The sequence below is a fragment of the Protopterus annectens genome, chromosome 7.part0 (assembly GCF_019279795.1).
Source record: "Protopterus annectens isolate FY-2018-M chromosome 7.part0, PAN1.0, whole genome shotgun sequence".
Taxonomy (NCBI): Eukaryota; Metazoa; Chordata; order Ceratodontiformes; family Protopteridae; genus Protopterus; species Protopterus annectens.
In genome coordinates, this window is record NC_056739.1 from 1,278,204,693 (window position 1) to 1,278,223,985 (window position 19,293).

At 39.0% G+C, this 19,293-nt stretch overlaps 1 protein-coding gene across 1 annotated transcript in view; it reads right to left on the reverse strand.

Annotated features, from left to right (window-relative positions):
- The window catches only part of IL16 (interleukin 16), a 769,621-nt gene that overhangs the window by 255,303 nt on the left and 495,025 nt on the right, over positions 1–19,293 (reverse strand). Inside the window, exon 16 of the mRNA XM_044077894.1 lies at positions 15,737–15,875. Coding sequence (XP_043933829.1) covers positions 15,737–15,875 — 139 coding nt within the window. The remainder of the gene's footprint in view (positions 1–15,736; positions 15,876–19,293) is intronic.

Here is a 19,293-nt window from a genome sequence, read left to right on the forward strand (position 1 = left end):
TTGTGCGCATAGCGCAGCACCGGTTAAACAAGGTTAAACTTTTTCTGGCTCCGTCAAGTCTGCTCTTCAAATTTTCCCTTAAGGAAGCTCTACTCTTAGTATAACCAGACTACTCACTATATTATAAGCCTAGCACTTGTTCTCAATACTTCTCTACTAAGTAAGCACTCTCGTACTAAGTAAAGCACTACATCTACTTACCACCCCTGTGAATATCCACTTCCCTTAAAGGTACAGCACTCCCTTATACTGTTCTAGCATGTCGAGTGGTAGATTACTGGCGTCATCTCCAATTCATCTGGTCAATCTGGGTATCTTGAGACAATGCTACAATTGTCTCATGTACACAGACAACCCTCTCCTCCTCCCAACAAACACAAATACATGTGAGAGATGCAACTATATAGCCAAACTGGAGGCTGAACTCTCTCAACTCAGGGCTGGCATGACCAGACAGGAGGAGATGGCAACCACACACACAACAATCCCAGTCCCACATAGACCTACCACAACTGCAAACCAAACACATAAAAACACAAAGACATACTCGGAGGCTCTAATAAAAAACTTACCAAAACAACAGAGGCTCCCAAAGCAGACATCCAAAAATCCACCACCTCAAAACAAAACACATGCAACACATACTTCAATAAATCAGTGTGTCAACCAATCACAGCCCTTAAGGCCAAACACCTTGCCTGATACACTAGTAATAGGTGACTCTATAGTCAGACACACTGATGTCCCGCTGACCCGGCTGAACAAGGAGAAGGTGACTGTGAGCTGTCTATCGGGAGCTAGGATCCGCCACATAACACACGCACTCAAGTCACTCCAAAGCAAGTACAAATATGACTCCGTCATTGTCCATGCTGGTGTGAATGACCTGAGACGTACCTCCCTGGACTACATGAAAAGAGACATAGAGGAGCTCTCCGATTATGTAGCCCAGGCTGGTATGATCCTGACCCTGAGCAGCATCTTGCCCTCACCAAGAATGATACCACAATACAAAGACAAGATGATCAGCTTTAACAATTGGCTCAAGTACTGGTGTCATTCTAAGGGGATCAATGTCTGTCTGCCTGGGATGACATGTTGGACAAGCCACGCTGCTTCAAGGGATGGCTTACACCTGTCACCACTGGGCTTCCGGATATTGGCTAAGGCTCTTGCCACCCCCATAGTGCCTTTTTTAGGCAAGGCTCAAAAGACAAACCCACCTCCTTAGAAAACAAAAATGGAAAAAAACTAAGGGTAATGCTGCTCAACGCCATAAGTCTAAATCTCAAGATGCAGGCACTTGATGCACTCCTCAGCATGGAGAACATCGACGTCTGTGCAGTAACTGAAACCTGGTTCAAGGCTCCTGAGAGCACCCCAGCGCTATCAGGCTATACCTCGTATCATGCTTTTCAGCCCCAAAACCCGGGCCGAACCATAAAGGGAGGGGGAGTGTCCATATTCATCAAGGACACCCACACCTCCAGGTTAGTAGCAACACATGAAGCATCAGAGACCACACAGGTGCAACTAACCATAGGCAAAACTGCTATACAACTGGTAGCATGTTACAGACCACCCTCCCAATCTCAAGAACCCCACTCAGCCTTCCTGAAGACATTGGAGGATATGAATGTATCACAAAATACCATCATACTGGGAGACTTCAACTACCCAAACATAGATTGGGTACATTATTCTAGCCCTAATACCCTAGCCCAAAGGTTCCTGGAATTCATAAATTCAAATGCACTGGAACAACTAGTCACCTCTCCCACTAGAGTAGATAATATACTAGACCTGATCATCACAAACATAGGGACAAAATGCTCCACACCGGAAGTATACCCCTCACTAGTGAGATCTGACCACAAACTAATCACCCTGGATATACATATCCCACCTCCACCCCCAGCACAAAAGACCACAGTGAAAAACTTCTCAAAAGCAGACTTCACTCTTCTTAAGACTGAGATGGTATCCTTTAAGCCCACTGTGCCAGTGGATACCACATCCCACAATGCCGAATCCTTCACAAATGCTTTCTATGGACATCTCCAAGAATGCATGGATCATGCAATCCCAAACAAATCCAAGTCCCTCTCCACCAAAGGTAAGCGTCCTATCTGGTGGACCTCAGCCATAAACAAATTGTATAACAAAAGAAGGAAGCTACTGCACGTCAGAGCAAAATCCCATGAAGGGAAGACATCTCTGATCAACATTAGCAGAAAACTACGTTCTCTCATAAAAACATCCAAGGCCAACTTTGAGAGAAAAATCGCTAAGGATACTAAAGATAACCATAAAGCCTTCTTCAGCTATGTTAGAAACCTGGGCGGAAACCCTCAGATATGCTCAGAGTTGGTTCACAACAACAAAAAATACACTGAACCCACAGATATTGCCAACATTCTGGCTGACAGGTTCAGTGCAAATTTCTCCCCTCCTTCACCCCCAAAAGAAGAAATACTTATCCCAGCTGAATGTAATCTCCCTGTCATCTCAGATGTCCAAGTGAGAACCGCCCTAAACAAAGCAAAAAACACAGCATCAATGGGACCTGACGGTATCCCGGGTTGCGTGTTACGTGAACTCCAAGAGGAGCTAAACCCACACATAAAAATGCTATTTAACCTTAGCCTTACTTAGAGATATGTACCTGAACACTGGCGTACAGCAACAGTGGTCCCACTCCACAAGGGGGGTGCTTCTACAGACCCTGGAAACTACTGCCCCATAAGCTTAACCAGCCTTGTCTGCAAAGCTATGGAAAGAATCATTATGGAACTCAAACAGAGACATAGGGGACCTACAGACACTTGACCCCACCCAGTTCAGCTTTGTAAAGGGCAGATCCTGCCTTTTAAACCTGGTTGACTTTTTCGAAACAGTCACTAGAGCCATTGATGAGGGCAAAGCAGTCCATACAGCATACCTGGACTTGGCTAAGGCCTTCGACACAATACCCCACTCAGGCATCATAGATAAGCTCAACAGCTTAAATGTAAAGCCTTATGTCACTAGATGGGTTGTAAACTGGCTAAAGGACAGAACCCATAAAGTTAAAATCACTGGAGCAATGTCAGACTCAAAGCCAGTCACAAGTGGTGTCCCACAGGGATCTGTCCTGGGACCCCTCTTGTTCGGCATTTATTTCTCAGATGTTAAAGCAAACATGGGAGGGCTGTGGCTGACAAAGTTCGCAGATGACTGCAAACTAGGCGCCATAGTCGATACACCAGCAGACACGCACATCCTACAAAAAGGCCTCACAGAAACGGACAACTGGTGCCGGAGTCACGGCCTTAAACTAAATGCCAATAAATGTATAGTCATCCCCTTTGGGAAAAACAAAGTACCCACAAATTATCACATAGACAGCAACCCACTGAGTACGGAAAAAGTAATCAGAGACCTAGGGACCCAAGTCGACAGTGACCTCTCATTTGACACCCACGTTGCCAAAGTGGTTAGAAAAACATTCTACCTTGCACACCTCATCATGAAGGGATTCACATCCAGATCCAAGGATGTCATTGTACCCCTATATTCCTCCCTCATCAGACCCATGATTGAGTACAATGCCCCATTTGGTATGTACCTCACCCGGCATTTGCAACAGCTGGAGAGACCACAAAAGTACCTCACCAAGAGGATCAAGGGTCTCCAACATATGTCTTATTCTGCCAGACTAAAGAAACTTCAGCTCTATTCAGTAGCATACCGCCTGCTCAGAGGTGATCTCTGCCTGACGTACAAGGCCATGTCTAATCAGGATCTGATGGACATGCTCCACCTCAAAAAATCAAAATCCATCAGGACCACGAGAGCTAAAGACTTAAACCTCGGCACAAGTATGAATAGGACATGCTGGAGGGATAGATTCATAACCCAGAGGCTTCCCATGCTTTGGAACAAGATCCCAGTTCATATTAGGCAGAGCCCCTCACTGACTCTCTTCAAGAGAAATCTTGATGAGTGGATGGGAGATCGTAAGTTTACCCAGGGGTCACATCTGTGTCACTGCTAGACAGGGGCACAGTAAACTAATTCTATTATATAAGGGGACCTTCATTGTGTCACTACTAGACAGAGGCACAGTATTCTAAATTTATTCTGTACATTTTTTGTACCATTTCATGGGGTGGCAAAAGCCACATCACTATGGCTAGGCTTACAAATGCCCCAGGGCAGATAGCCTAGTACTATACTATGAAACTATGAAACTATATATATATATATATATATATATATATATATATATAGTATATGTGCATGTGTGTGCATGTATATATATATATATATATATATATATATATATATATATATATATATATATATATATGTGTGCATGAATATATATATATATATATATATATATATAGAGTATGTGCAAATATATATATATATATATATATATATATATATATATATATATATATGTGTGCATGAATATATATATATATATATATATATATATATATATATAGCATGTGTGTGCATGAATATATATATATATATATATATATATATATATATATATAGTATGTGTGCATGTGTGCATGAATATATATATATATATATATATATATATATATATATATATAGTATATGTGCATGTGTGTGCAAGAATATATATATATATATATATATATATATATATATATATATAGTATGTGTGCATGTGTGTGCATGAATATATGTATATATAGTATGTGTGCATGTGTGTGCATGAATATATATATATATATATATATATATATATATATATAAAATATGTGTGTGAATATATATATATATATATATATATATATATATATATATATATATATATATAGTATGTGTGCATGTTTGTGCATGAATATATATATATATATATATATATATATATATATATATATATATATATATATATATATATATATATATTGTGTATATCTATAGCTCTCTGTCTAAATATAAATAAATAAAACAATATATATATATATATATATATATATATATATATATATATATATATATATATATAAAAGCAAAAAAAGTCCCAAACCAAAGTGAGCAAAATCCAAAGATATAAATCAGAAAAAAATCCCAAGGTATGGAGACAGGCACATTGTTAAAGATTCCACAAGTCTGTTTATTATTCCAGTTCCACAAAAATGTACTGTGTAAGCACTTTCGTAAAAAAATTACTTCCTCAGACACATCATAACACTTAATAAAAGACTCAGTTTTTATACCATACCTAATCAACATATAAAATATACCTAGCTTCAAAAAGACAAATTGTCGAAACACTAATTATCAAGCAAGCAGACTCTACACTGGGGAAAGGGCATATTCCCTGATTCTCACTGTACCACAATCTTACACAAAAGAAATGACGGTATGTTCAGTCATCTGATTTTCGAGCAAACATACTGGCTTTCCACAATTTGATGAAAGGACCATTCAAGTATGATTCCCATATATCTATATATATATATATATATATATATATATATATATACATGTATATATACATATTAGCTTGGATTATGATAGATGGAAGGGAGTTCAAGAAATTGTGGAACAGGGAACACATTCAGAATGAAAATGGTCAAAACCCCAAATGGCAAATGCTCAACCGTGAGAGCTCAAAACTGAAAAACTTGACAAGTGCTCTGTGCCAGGGGGAGGGAAGCCCCTTGTACACCCATGTGGGGGGCTGCCCCAACTACACTACCTGCTAATCATATATACCAACTCTGAGATCACACTACATTGGAAAAAGGGCAAAACACCTGTCCTTGCTATACCACGATCTCGTGAAATTACTGTTTTCAACCATTTTGTGGTCAATCTTTTGCCATTTGGCATTTTGGCTATTCAGTATTTTAAATGTTAAATGATACATTTTACATGTATCCAAAAACAGAAGCAACTGAAGTAAAGAAGGAATATGGAGACTGAGATGTAATGATTAGTTTGGCATGGTTACAAGTTTATAGTCAGTAACTCCTGGAATGAATTTATGTAATCCTCTCCATTCATCTCATAGATTTTTCCATGTTGCTAAGATTTTACACTGTCTGTTATGCAAGAGAGGCTTGTTCCATAAGTGAGGACGGTGTTGGGTGATGAATTTATCACTCGAGCCAGATTTGTTAACATTTTGGCATAGCACTAGTTCTTTGGAGTGAGTATTCTTTAATCTTTGCATTCTTTTGGCTATAAAATTCTGGAGTATTTCCAGTTGTCAATGTTACTTAGAGCAATACATGTGAACTGGAGCATTGCATTCTACAATGGGGTGGATGAGGGGAGAGTTAGGGTGAATTGGGATGGATGAGAATCAGTGACAGAAAAGACAAACACAGTAGAAAGACTTTCTGACATTATTACACATATGCCAATTTAAGGACAACTTGTCAATGTAAGTTCATAAATTCCAAGTCAAGGTGTCAATGTTAATGCGAATTCCATGTGTGTGATACAGTGCAAGAGCTCTAGTTTTACTAAGGGTTACTACTCTGCATTTATTTTATTTTATTTATCCTTTGTTATCCATCTTAGTCCCACTTGGCTTGTGGCCTCTTTTCAGGGGAGACCTGAGATGACTAGGGAAAATATGACCAGAGCATTGGGGTAACATTTCAAGGGGCTGTAGAATCTTTTAAATCTACAGGAGATATCACCAACTCAAGCAGATAGGACCATGGTTTAATGTCTCATGAGTTCAGCACCCTCTCCCCCATGCTGCAATGTAGTGTCAGCAATCCAATCACCTGGAGCAGGAAAAGAACCCACAGCCTTCTGGTCTTCTAGCACCAAAGATGTGTTTTAGTTGTTGCTCCACTTGACACTGTATTGACATTTAGGCTGAGACAATGATTTGTGTACCTCTTATTAGTGTGATCAAGGCTTTGTTGGAATATTCATGAATTAGAATGGGAGTTTAGAATGATTCCTAGCTTGCAGTCATCTGCAAATTTAGTTAGCCAAAGGTAATTTGCCCTTACTTCACAGATATAGACTTCAAAGAGAAGAGCATTTAGGGCAGAACCTTGTTAAATTTTGCTTTTCAGAGAAAGTACCATTTATTCTGATCAGCTGTGTTCTATTTCATAGTTAGCAACCCACTGAACTACAAATGGGTTAGCTTATATATGATGTGAGAATGGGGAACTGTGTTCAATATTATGGCTTTGTCCAGATAGTCAAAGTGGATGGGAAGTCCTTTAGCTATGGCTTTGGAGACTTTTCTGAAGAAGCTAACAAAGTAAGAAGTTGAACTGTGAAGGTTCTAGAGTCCTCTGAATAATTTTATTGATTAGTTCTGCAATAATTTTATCAATGACTTTACAGATAAGGCAATAGAAACTAATGAAGGGTGTACTTATGGTGAGAGATGATTATAGGGTTTCTCCATTCTTCAGCTACAGATTTGTGAAGAGACATTGATTAAAGTTGTTTAGGAGAAGTTTTGCCAGATGATGCTTTAAATTGACCATTAATGGGACTGAAGATATAGTAGATGGAATGAAATTAATGCCATTTAAAATGACTTCAGTATGGCAGGTTAGAAACAGGAAATTGGTCCCATAATCCACTAGACTGAATGTTTGATGTATACATTGTGTTGCTTATGATGAAAGGGGACATTTTTCTATATAAACTGATTTAGTAGGTTATAAAATTTCATGGTTAGGGCTGAGGTATAAGTGTTTAGGTATTTGGAATTATTGGACCATTTATGTTTTTCTGAAGGGTTAATAAAAACTAATAGATCGTATTTTTTTTCTGATATCCCTGAATGCAGATTAATTACTGGGGCTAGGGAGGCTGGACATGAGGCAGAAGACAATGACTAAATGGTCTGATATAACTAAGGAAGGGAATACTTATAGGTTCATAGGTGTGTAATAGGCTAATGGCCCTGGAGTCTTTACAAGCCTAGCCCATGGAGGTGCCTTGGCATCATGCTGCCCGACGTTAGTTCCTAGTGCCTCTATCAAGTAAAGCCACTGAAGTGATCCCTGGGGTGAACTTTCTATTACCCATCCACTCATCAAGATTTCTCTTGAAGAGGGACAGCAAGGTGCTCTGCTTGACATGCATGGGAAGTCTATTCCAGATTATGGGTAGTCTCTGGGTGAGAAACCTGCACCTCCAGCATGTTCTTTTGATTGTGGTAATGAGGTTGAGGTCTCTGGAGCATGTGGTGTGGAGGGACTGAGATTTCTTTAGATGTAGCATTTCTAACAGAGCTGGGTCAGATATGTTTTTGTAAGTCAAGCAGAGATTGCCTCTAAGTAGGCAATATGAGACAGAGAATAGCTGGAGTCTTTTGAGTCTGTCCATGTAGGACATGTGTTTAATGCCTAGGAACCTCTTTGTGAGGTACTTCTGTGGCCTCTCCAGCTGTTGCAGGTGTCTAGTGAGGTACATGCCAAATGGGGCATTATACTTGATGATTGTTCTAATGAGGGAAGAGTAGAGAGAGATGATGACCTCTTTCTTCCTAGATGCAAAACCCTTGGTAATGAGATGTGCCACATAGAAGTACTTTCTGACCACAGTGGCAATGTGGTGGTCAAAGGAGAGGTTGCTATCAACCTGCATTCCCAGATCTCTTATAATGCCTTCAGTGTTCAGTGGGCTCCCATCGATGTGGTAATTAGTGGGAACTGAGTTTTTCCCAAAGGGGATGATGATGCATTTTTTGGCATTAAGCTTAAGGCCGCGGTTTAGACACCAGTCATTGGTCTCAGTGAGGCCTTTCTGTAGGATGTCTGCATCACTTGGGGAGTTAATAATGGCTCCCAGCATCCAGTTGTCTGTGAACTTGGTCAGCTAGAGTCCCTTTGTTTTGGCCTGGACTTCTGAGAAGTAGATGCCGAACAGGAGAGGACCCAGGACTGGTCCCTGTGGGACTCCAGTCATGACTGGTCAGCAGTCTGACTTGGAGTTCGCTACTTTCACACTGTGTGTTCTATCTGTGAGCCAATTTACAACCCACCTTGTGATATAGGGGTTGATGTCTAGTTTGGTGAGTTTATCAATAATTCCTGAGTGAGGAATGGTATCAAAGGCCTTGGCCAGATCGAGGTAGGCTGTATGCACTGCCTTACCTTCATCCACAGCCCTGGTGACTGACTCAAATAAGTCAACCAGGTTGAGCAGGCATGATCTCCCTTTCACAAAGCCAAAGTGTGGGGGGTCCAGAGTTTGGAGATTTCCTATATCTTTGTTAATCAGGTCCATGATGATGTGTTCCATAGCTTTACATATCAGACTCATCAGGCTAATGGGGCAATAATTCCCAGGGTCTGTAGTCACTCCCCCTTTATGGAGATGGATGACTGCAGCAGTGCACCATTTGATAGGGACACAGCCTAAGGCGAGGCTGTGATTGAACAGGGCACACAGATGTGGTGCCAATTCGCTTTGTAGTTCATGTAGAACACAGCCAGAGATATTATTGGGTCCCATAGAAGCTGTATTCTTGGCCTTGGACAATGCAGCTTTAACCTGTGCAGCAATAATGCTGGGTGCCTGGCATTCTTCCAGTATTGTGATTGGTCCTTGGGGGGGAGTAGGGGTAAAGATGGCACTGAATCTGTCAGCCAGTATGTTGTCAATATCTGTTGGCTCAGTATAGGAGGTACCATTGTGCAGTAACTCAGAGCAAATCTGGGTATTGCTGTGGAGGTTGTTGATACAACTATAGAAGGCTTTGTGATTGCTTTTAGTTTATGCTGCAATTCTGCCTTCATCGCTGGCTTTAGAGGATTTGATGAGGGATCTCAACTTTTTGTTGAGGCTAATAAGGGAGTTTTTCCAGTCTTGGGACTTCACCTTTTTCTGCAACAGTTTCTTCCTTCTGTTGTAGAGTTTATTAATGGCAGGGGACCATGAGTTTTGCTTCCTTTTTTGGAGGAGAGCATCTTGGTTCTGTTGAGTATGGCTAGTTCCATGCATTTATGTACATGTTCGTACAGTGCATTGGTGTAAGATTCGGCAGTCATGCATCTATTTTCCATTGGCATGGGTGCCGTGAAGTTAGCCACCTCTGTTTTTAGGAGCCCAAAGTCAGCTTTGGAAAAGTTTTTCATGGTAGGTACCTTTGTGGGGTGTGTGGGTGAGATGTGGATTTCTATGGTGATTAGTTTGTGGTCAGATCTATCCAGGGAGGAATTGACTATTGGTGTAGAGCAATGGTTGCCCATGTTAGTAATAACCAGGTTAAGGATGTTGCTTCTTCTAGTGGGGGTAAGAATGAGCTGGTCCAGGGCATTGGAATTGATGAATTCCAAGAAGTGTTGGGCCAGTGTATTGGTGCATGAGTAGTTTTCCCAGTTGACGGAGGGGTAGTTGAAGTCACCTAGTATGAGAGTGTTTGGTTGGACCATAATAGTTTCCAGGGTGCTTAGGAACATGGAGAGAGAGTCTTGGGACATGGTTGGGGACCTGTAGCAGGCTACGACCTGAATTGCCATCTTAGCCAATGTTAGTTGTACCTCAAGTATCTCAGATGTGTTATGCTGGGCTACTAGTCTGGAGGTGTACATATCCTTTTATGAATATGGAGATACCACCACCTTTGGAGCTTCAGTCCATGTTCTGGGGCTGAAATGTTTGGAATGAGTTATAGCCTGGTAGTACAGGGGGGCTTTCTGCTGCTTTAAACCAGGTCTCCGTTACAGCACAAATGTCGATGTTCTCCATTCTGAGGAGTGCTTTGAGCAACTGCATCTTGAGATTTGGACTTCTAGCATTGAGCAGCATGACCATCAGATTGCATTTAATTATAGCTGTTACGGTGGTAATTTGGTCTTTGGAACATCACCTAAAAAAGGCACTATAGAGGTGGCAAGAGCCTTAGCCAGTATCAGGAAACCCAGGGGTGACAGATGCAGGCCATCTCTGGCAAAGCATCGAGATTTGTCAGTTATGTCATCCCAAGTATACAGATACTGGATCCCCTTAGAATGACACCAGAAACTTAGCCAGTTATTGAAGTCAATCATTTTCTGCTTGTACTGCGGTATCTTTCTGGGCGAAGGTAGAACACTGCTCTGGGCTAGGGTCATACCTGCCTGGGCCACATAAGCCAAGAGCTCCTCCATGTCTCTCTTCATGTAGTCCAGGGAGGTGCATCTCATGTCATTCACACCCACATGGACAGTGACAGAGTCATACTTGTACTTGCTGTGAAGTGACCTGAGTGCTCGTCAGATTCTGGCACCTGATAGACAGCTGACTGTTACCTTCTCCTTATTCAACCTAGTGAATGGGACATCAGTGTGCCTCACTATTGGGTCACTTATGATTAGTATATTGGGCAAGCTGTTTCGAACTGGCATTTCAGTGATGCCAGTAAAACAAAAAGCAGATTTTTTTTTTTTTTGCAGAAGACAAGACCCCCCCTGCACCCTCCCCACCCCCGGCATATTGCATATACCAATTATGAGATCACTGAAGGAAGGATATCACTTCACATTGAAGAAAGGGTATCATTTCACACTGAAGGAAGGGTATCACTTCACACTGAAGGATGGGTAAACACCTGATCTTAAGAAATACTGGCACAACACTGAAAAAACAGTTTCAGTATTGATATTCTGACATTCGATATTGTGACATGTTGATAAGTCCAACTAGGAAATCTCAGTCAAGTGATGAGTGGTGTGTTCTCTTATTATACAGAATAGTATGGCTATAGATGCCATATAAGTGGCCGTTAGGGTAAGGAAGGAAATGCAACAATTTTGCCACCAGTACATAGTTCACATCATGTATGGATTTCTTCATGGGTTACTTTGCACATGATCTGTGATAACATTACTGCACTATTGTAGCTCATGGGATATTACAGCTAAACTGGGTAAAACAGAAATGAAGCAGAAATGTACTCTCAAGGGCAGACAATTGCTGTTAGTCATTGTGTACCACTTGTGCTAAGTCAGCTTGACATTCATGCAGAAGGTTATTACGTTAGATGTTGCTTTAATATTCCACTTGGTTAGCAAACATATAAAAGAGTCCAAGGTGATCTGTACAGGCAGTGTTGTAAACACTGAATTCTGCTTCCTCCTAGAGGTCTGAAATATGCTCAGGATAAAAAAAAAAGGCAAAAGAAACTGTTTAGTGAGTATCTTAACTGATGGAACAGGGCTGCACAAATATAAATAATGCAGTTTTTCATAGTGTTACATAAGGAAAGTGGCACTTAGTTCAGTGAAGTTTGGGACTCGTCCTAGGCACTTTACCACCATGTGCAATACTTCAAAAAACATCCCCTGCTATGGAAAACAACATATCATGAAATTGAAGAAAGTCATATAGCAGCATCCAGAATAAAGGTAGAAAAGCAGGAAAATAAATATTATTAACACTTTAGTTAATAAAGAGTTTTTTTCCCAGGCCTCTGCTGAAAAAAAGTTTTATCCCACTTGGACTTTCCCGGTAGACAGGAAGAGAGATAGATAGATATTTAGATAGATAGATAGAAAGATATATTTATGTATTGTGGAAGGGACCACGAAGCATTATAGCACCTAAAAGTTTGCCTATAGACAGATTCATATCTTGTGTGGGGGTCTCCTAAATTAATATGCTTGAAAGGGTAAAAACATAAATTCACAACTTTGGAGAGATGACACGTAAATTCGCATTCTGGAGGGGGCAACATTCAAATATATAGCCTGTGGGACAGTGAAAATGGCAGCGTGAAAGTTTTAAAACATGATACTTTTCTCCTTTGCTGCCACTGGATAAGCCTCTTATATTTACATTTTGCTTGCATTTACCAAGTAAAATAAAACATTTTCTGTGACTGCACTTGACATTTTTTATTTATACTACTATGCTAAACTCACATGCAGACTACATAGGTGTTCTGTATTTTGCTCAGTTTATATATTATTAATGGTGAAGTTGTCACTTCACTGCATAAATGAATTCTACTTAACTTTGTTTCAGTACAGCAGAAAATCCATTCAGCCATGGAATGAATGACTGACCTGTCATCCCTCTTGCACTTTATTTATATAAGCACAGGCATGGAGAGACTACTCTATTGGCCCTCAATCACATCCCCTTCTAATTAGTTTTAATTCTGCACCATGGATGCAGTTGTACAGGAATCTGTGGCTCAGTGATTGGAGCATTGGGTAGATGATGTATTCCAGGGGGCTAATTTCTCATTGGTTTATAACCTCACTGTTTCTCAATGATTGTCTAACTGAAAAGTGGAATAATCATCCCATGACAAGGTGCAATGGAGCAGTCACTGCAGTAGCATTTAAAATGTGAGTGGAGTGGTTGTATTTGGTGCCCCTGTCAGTCACCAACTTGGCTGCTTGCCTATGAATAGCACTGCTGAACCAAGTGTGAATTAATACAGCCTTTTCAGAGCCTAAGAGTGCAATTTTCTATTTTGTGAGCCTGGCTCTGTGAATTAAGGCTAATAACCCTTACTCAAATGTAATAGCAGTGTGCTTTCAAGTTTTAACTAAATTTCATTACTTTGGCTACATAAAGATGAACTGTTGTATTTCTAATAAGCAATCCATTCAAAAGTTGAACTTTGAAATGCCAATAATGCTGCTATCTTAAAACTAATGATTTGCAAGACTGTAACTGCCAAACACCAAAACAGCACATGCTGTTACTATAATTGTCAGCCAGTAAAGTTTCCAAGTTTATATCAGATGTCTTACATTTCAGTTATGCTAAATGTTATGCAAACTGAAGCTGTAAGAAAAAAAATCATCCTCTTACAGCTGACATCACTTTGCAAGACTAACTATTGAATAGTTAGCATTTTCTCTACCTCAGAGGTAGTATGACCTCAGAGTTATTACACTTAGTTTGTGGAAATATAGGTCAAAGTCTCACACATTGGCATTAAGAGGTGCAGGGGATACATTTCTTCAGAATAAATGCATCATGTTTAAAGTTACTAGTTTATAATATATATTTAAATTAAACTTTCATTTTAGGTTGGGCTATTCACATATCTGAATATTTAAAGCTTGACTATGAGTTGATTAGCTGTCATATTTTTGCCTTTTGTTAGTGGCTGGATTGATATACAGGTTCTTGTGGTAATGTTTCACGTAATAATCATCAGGTAACAAGGGCATTGCCATTGTGGGTGCTGGCTTATGGTCTGGCAAACACAAGAACATATGGAAAGCTTTTTGCATTTTAGACTTTATCATAGTAAAGTTAAACTTTCAAACATTATGAGCAAGATATGAAATGTGCAAACAGCAAAGAAAAATATAGTATGTAATCTGGACATGCCCTCTGAGAGTAGCAGGTGATACCATGGCATATGCCGGGACAGGTATGAATATATTCTACATTCTGAACAAGGGAAATTTCAAAATTATGTCTAGCTGGATACACCAGAAGAAGAAATCTCAAAACATTGCAGACTGTCACCAAGCTAGACTTACTTTTTCCTTTCATTTTAGAAGAGGGCAGTCAAATCCCAAGGTTGTGCTTTAAAATGTTTATTTTCATGTTAAGATGTTTATAGAAGCAGAATGCATGCAACATCTATTAAAGGTAGATCGCTACTGTACTATAATTTCTTTTGATTCATTAAGTCTTCTAATTTCCTGGTCACATATTTTATCACAGACGTAACTGTGTAACTAGCTGAACTTTACTGTATTTTCAACTGCACTTTCGGTCGAGGTTCTGCTTGCTTTCACAGTCCCAAAGTCCATTATCTACAGAACTATGATCTGTCTGCTCCTTTATGCATTTTTAGTGGTACCTGAATGAATGTGCTCCTCCCCTGGATAAGGACCATAGCCAGTAAGCCCTTTATTGGTGTTCTCTGAGAATTAACATTGACTGTGATATTACGTTTTTTACAGCCTACCAAGCAGTCAATGAATTTTGATACTGGCATTATAGAATTTTGAGGCAGTCATCACTTTTTTTCAGTCCATAACTTGTTTATTCTTATAAGTACTGTATTTGTAATGACAATTGTTGCCTGTATTCCTTCAGTTATTTGTTTTATTTATTATGTTCCTACCTTTGTCTGTAGCCTTTGCTTTTTCTGAATAACTGTTATGACTATAATGGGAGATTTGTTTCCACTTATGTCAACACAGCAGCAATTGACAAACACTTTCAGTTAGTAAATCAAGTAACATAAGCTTCCTGGTGCAAGTGTTGCACTTTTTCTGATAAAGGAAGAGACATAACAGTTTGAAGATAAGAAGCAGTCGCTGTTCTATTACAAACTGAAGGTTATTTTTTTCTGTCTTAAGTGTTAAAATGAGGAACAATCATGACCTTTTATTTTCCAACAGAAAACTCTTGAAAAAAAAGCATACATGCACACACTATACTCCTGAATATTATTTTAACAGTATTCTGTAGGTACTGGAAAATATTGTCCTTTTTTGCCATTTTAACCAACAGTGTCTTCAGAAGTGGTTTTGAGTTAATTGTCAAAGCATAAAGCTTCATGGTTCAACTTCTAACAGTGTTTTTGCAAAATGTAATTTCTTTTCATTTTTGCAAAACAATGTAAGTGCACTTTTTGTCTGATATTATAATGCATGTCTACATTAAAACAAGAATGGTTTGTTGTATGGACCTGCATAACACTGTTGAATAGACATAGTTCTTAACCACACACAAAAATACAGTTAATGCAATTATCTTTCAGTCTTCAGTTTAATGCATATTATCTATATTTTAGTAAACTTCATACCTTGTTTTGTTTCAGTTTCTTGTTCTGTGACTGTTGATCTTGAAGACAGCTGTTTAGTAGTACATAGAGGTACTGGAGATGCCAATAGACTGTGACTTAAAGCTGCTTTCTGCCTTTGTGACACCAGGTTCCCAGCTTCCTGTGAAACAAACAGGAAATGTACTCATGTCAAAACCTCATCTTTACATACCACATAAGGTACAAGTACTGCAGCGTTACGCCTCCAGTGAGCATTTGGCGTGTGCAGTTTGCCAACTTTTGCAGACCAAACAGAGTAGCACGGTAGTTTATCTGCAGAGTTAAATGTGTCATTGCCTTTCCCTGCATCACTGCTGAACATACAGTAACAATTTTAGGTACTTCTTATCAGTACTCAAAGCCTTTAGTCAAATCCACTGAATCTACTATCACTGAAGAAGATGAAATGCATTGAAATAAAGGTGCTGACATTTGATACGGTACTATCTGTCCATTTCTCTATGACTGGGGTAAACAGCAGCTCCTTCACAAACTGCAACTTAATTTTTCTGATCGTTCAACAGCTACCCTATGTTTAGTGCATACATTCTTAAATGTTTTAGTGTATTCTGTCTCCAAAACCCATAAAATAATCTGTTCTTCACATTCACAACCTTTTCTGTGGAAAAAATGTTTCCATATTTCACCTGCGCTATCCATCACTGCTTTTTAAATTCCATTTTGTTGCTAAATTCATATTTTTTTCCCAAAAATGATATGTGCATGGCTCCAGAAGAAAAGCCTGGGACAAGCCAGGTCTACTCAACAAGGGTATGACATAATAGTTCTGACCCTGCTAAGTTATAGTTATTTATGTGATTCTGCTATCTCACTTCGTAGAACTGAAGGAGACATTATCCAACTTTTATTTTACTGATTCATTTGAAGGACATAAATATTTAGAATGTTCCATTTCTTCCTTCCACCTCAATGAAACAATATTAAATATCTTTATTTTCCTTTAATGGCTTCTTCTGCAAATTCTACACTTTTTTTCTGACATTTTATGCATTTATTTCATCCTATATTTTTCCTTGTTGTACTGCCAGAACAGTATATAACAACCCAGAAACATTCTCACCATTTTTCTATAAAGAATAACAAAAACATATTGCATTTTTTTGTTACTGCTGAGGCTTTTTGTATGCATACTAGTATCTGTCTATTATTTTCTTGCTGATACCTATACCTCTCAACTGTCCAGAATTTCAAAGAATGTCCAGTCCAGACTTTTGCCTCATATTTTTATTCTGTTTCTCATAAAATGTGTGGTTTTCTGGCAAACTGTTGAAAAATAAAGTCATTTAATAATGATAGACATTTGAGTTCTGGACTTCATATCCTTCAGAAAATGCATGCCAATGAAAAAAAAAAACAGTTATTCTAGCAACTTTAGAAATTTATAAGAGCAACATTTAAAAATCTGTCCCTGTTTTTGGCTTTTTGTCCCCCATTATTTTTGTCTCTGTCTAAAATTATGGTACTAAGAGGTTGAGAGGGTATGGTGGCACCTCTTCTTATGTTTGCCTTCAACAACCAGAGGTGCAGGACAGTTTGTTAAAACATAGTCAATATTAACAAATTTACCAACTTTTATCAATTTTCATTTATCATAGAGTTTTTAATATTAGTTTGAGGTGTGGGGAGTATAGTCCCACTGCAATAATATGGACAACATATTATAAAACCCAGCAGGCAACTAAGATCTGAAAATCATCTACTTCTAAAAGGAGAAAAGCCCACCTTACCCGGTCAACTGCTCTACTCCTTCACTGTCCGAGACAATGGAACGTACTTCCTCCTCCTATAAGAAACACGGGCAGCACCACCACCTTCAAACAAATACTGAAAAATCATCCTCTCTTCTGGGCTATGTACCTGCTCTTTTCCTCCCTATAACTAAATTCCTATGCTTTTTACTACTACTGACTGATGATACTTTTTCTATATTTATTTTTTTTTCTTTCATCACTTGTTGATACTGGGGGAACTGCAGTGGTGGTGCTGCGGTAGCATTGTCGCCTCACAGTAAGATGTTGTCCTGTTCAATTCTCAGCTAGAGCGTCTTCTGTGTGGAAACATGTGTGAATGGGCGTACCTTCGTTGAAGGTTGTGCGTCAGGGCCAGCAACTCAGCACGTAAAAATCTACTGCCAATCATTAGGGGACTGGAGTTCCGCTGTGGCAACCCCTAACCAGAAAAAGCCGAAAGACACAACAGCAACAACTTGTTGATACTGGCACAATACTGCTGATTAATTTATCTCCAGTTTTACCACTCTTCATCGGGCAACCAACTAAATTCCTGCTTTTATGTATATATTCTGTATATGTTACTGTAATCAAACCAACTACATTCCTGACTTCTGTATATATCCTGTATATATTACTGTAACCACTATGTGTAACTCTGTTTCTACTTCGGTACTAATTAATGTTTAATTTTTTTTTCTGCATCTATGTTCTTGTCGGAACTTTTCTCCCCGGGCCTCCACCAAAAATGGGCTCTTTTAGGCTCAGTGGACTTTCCCAGTAAACAAATGCAATAAATAAATAAAAAAATATAATAAAAAGTTCTCATTTCAGGCTAGCTGTGGTTTCAGTGATCTCATCCCAGTCTGTTTGTTGCTTTCTCACATTATTTTCCTTCCATTATAGGCTTTGTGCACCATCAACCTCAAGTCCTTGTCTAACTTTGTTGCATAGTTTCCTCCCTCTGTCTTTGCTAATTGAGTTTTTAGCTACATATACATTATTTTGCATTTCTTTACATTGGATGTAAGCTGTTTTAGTAGTAGCTATTCTTGCAACATTGCTTCTTACCCTTTTTACCCCACAGAAAATCCTTTGCCTTTCAGGGCTTCTGCAGTGCTAGTAATGTTGCTTATGATGATGCAGTCTGGAACCTTGCAGTACTCTACCAGTCATCTTCATTTATTTTTTTTTATTTTATTTTATTTTACATTTGTTGATCGGGAGAATCCAACTGGATGCATGTCCATTTTCAGCGGAGGCCTGGGAAGAAAAGCTCCACAGCTAGTTAATATACAACTTGAGTTATTTAACAGATACTAAGAAAAAAAAAATAGCATACAGATGTAGTAGAAGGACAAATTAGTTTACCATATGGTTTTAGACATAGATATTGCTTGAACAGTAAGATTTACATAGACTAGATTTTTTACAGTTTCATGGTTCTTTAAACAGAAATATGCATAATATACCAAGAACTGCAGTTTGAGTAGGGTGAAATTGGAATGAAACAGGGAGTATAAAGAGTAGAAGAAGAAAGTTGTTTAGAGCTTAGTAAGACTGCTAGTAGGATAAAGCTGAATACTATGGGGAGGTTGATAGAGCATTTGCTGACCTGAAGAAGCAGGTACAGAGGGGTCAACCTGGGTGAAGGCATGGGCATTTTCTTGTGATTATAAGGTGTTCTTTTAGTACTTTTTAAAATTTAATGCTTGATTTTGCTGAGGTAATAGCAGAGGGCAGCGAGTTCCAGATTTTACCAATGTAGTAACGGAATTAGGGAATCAC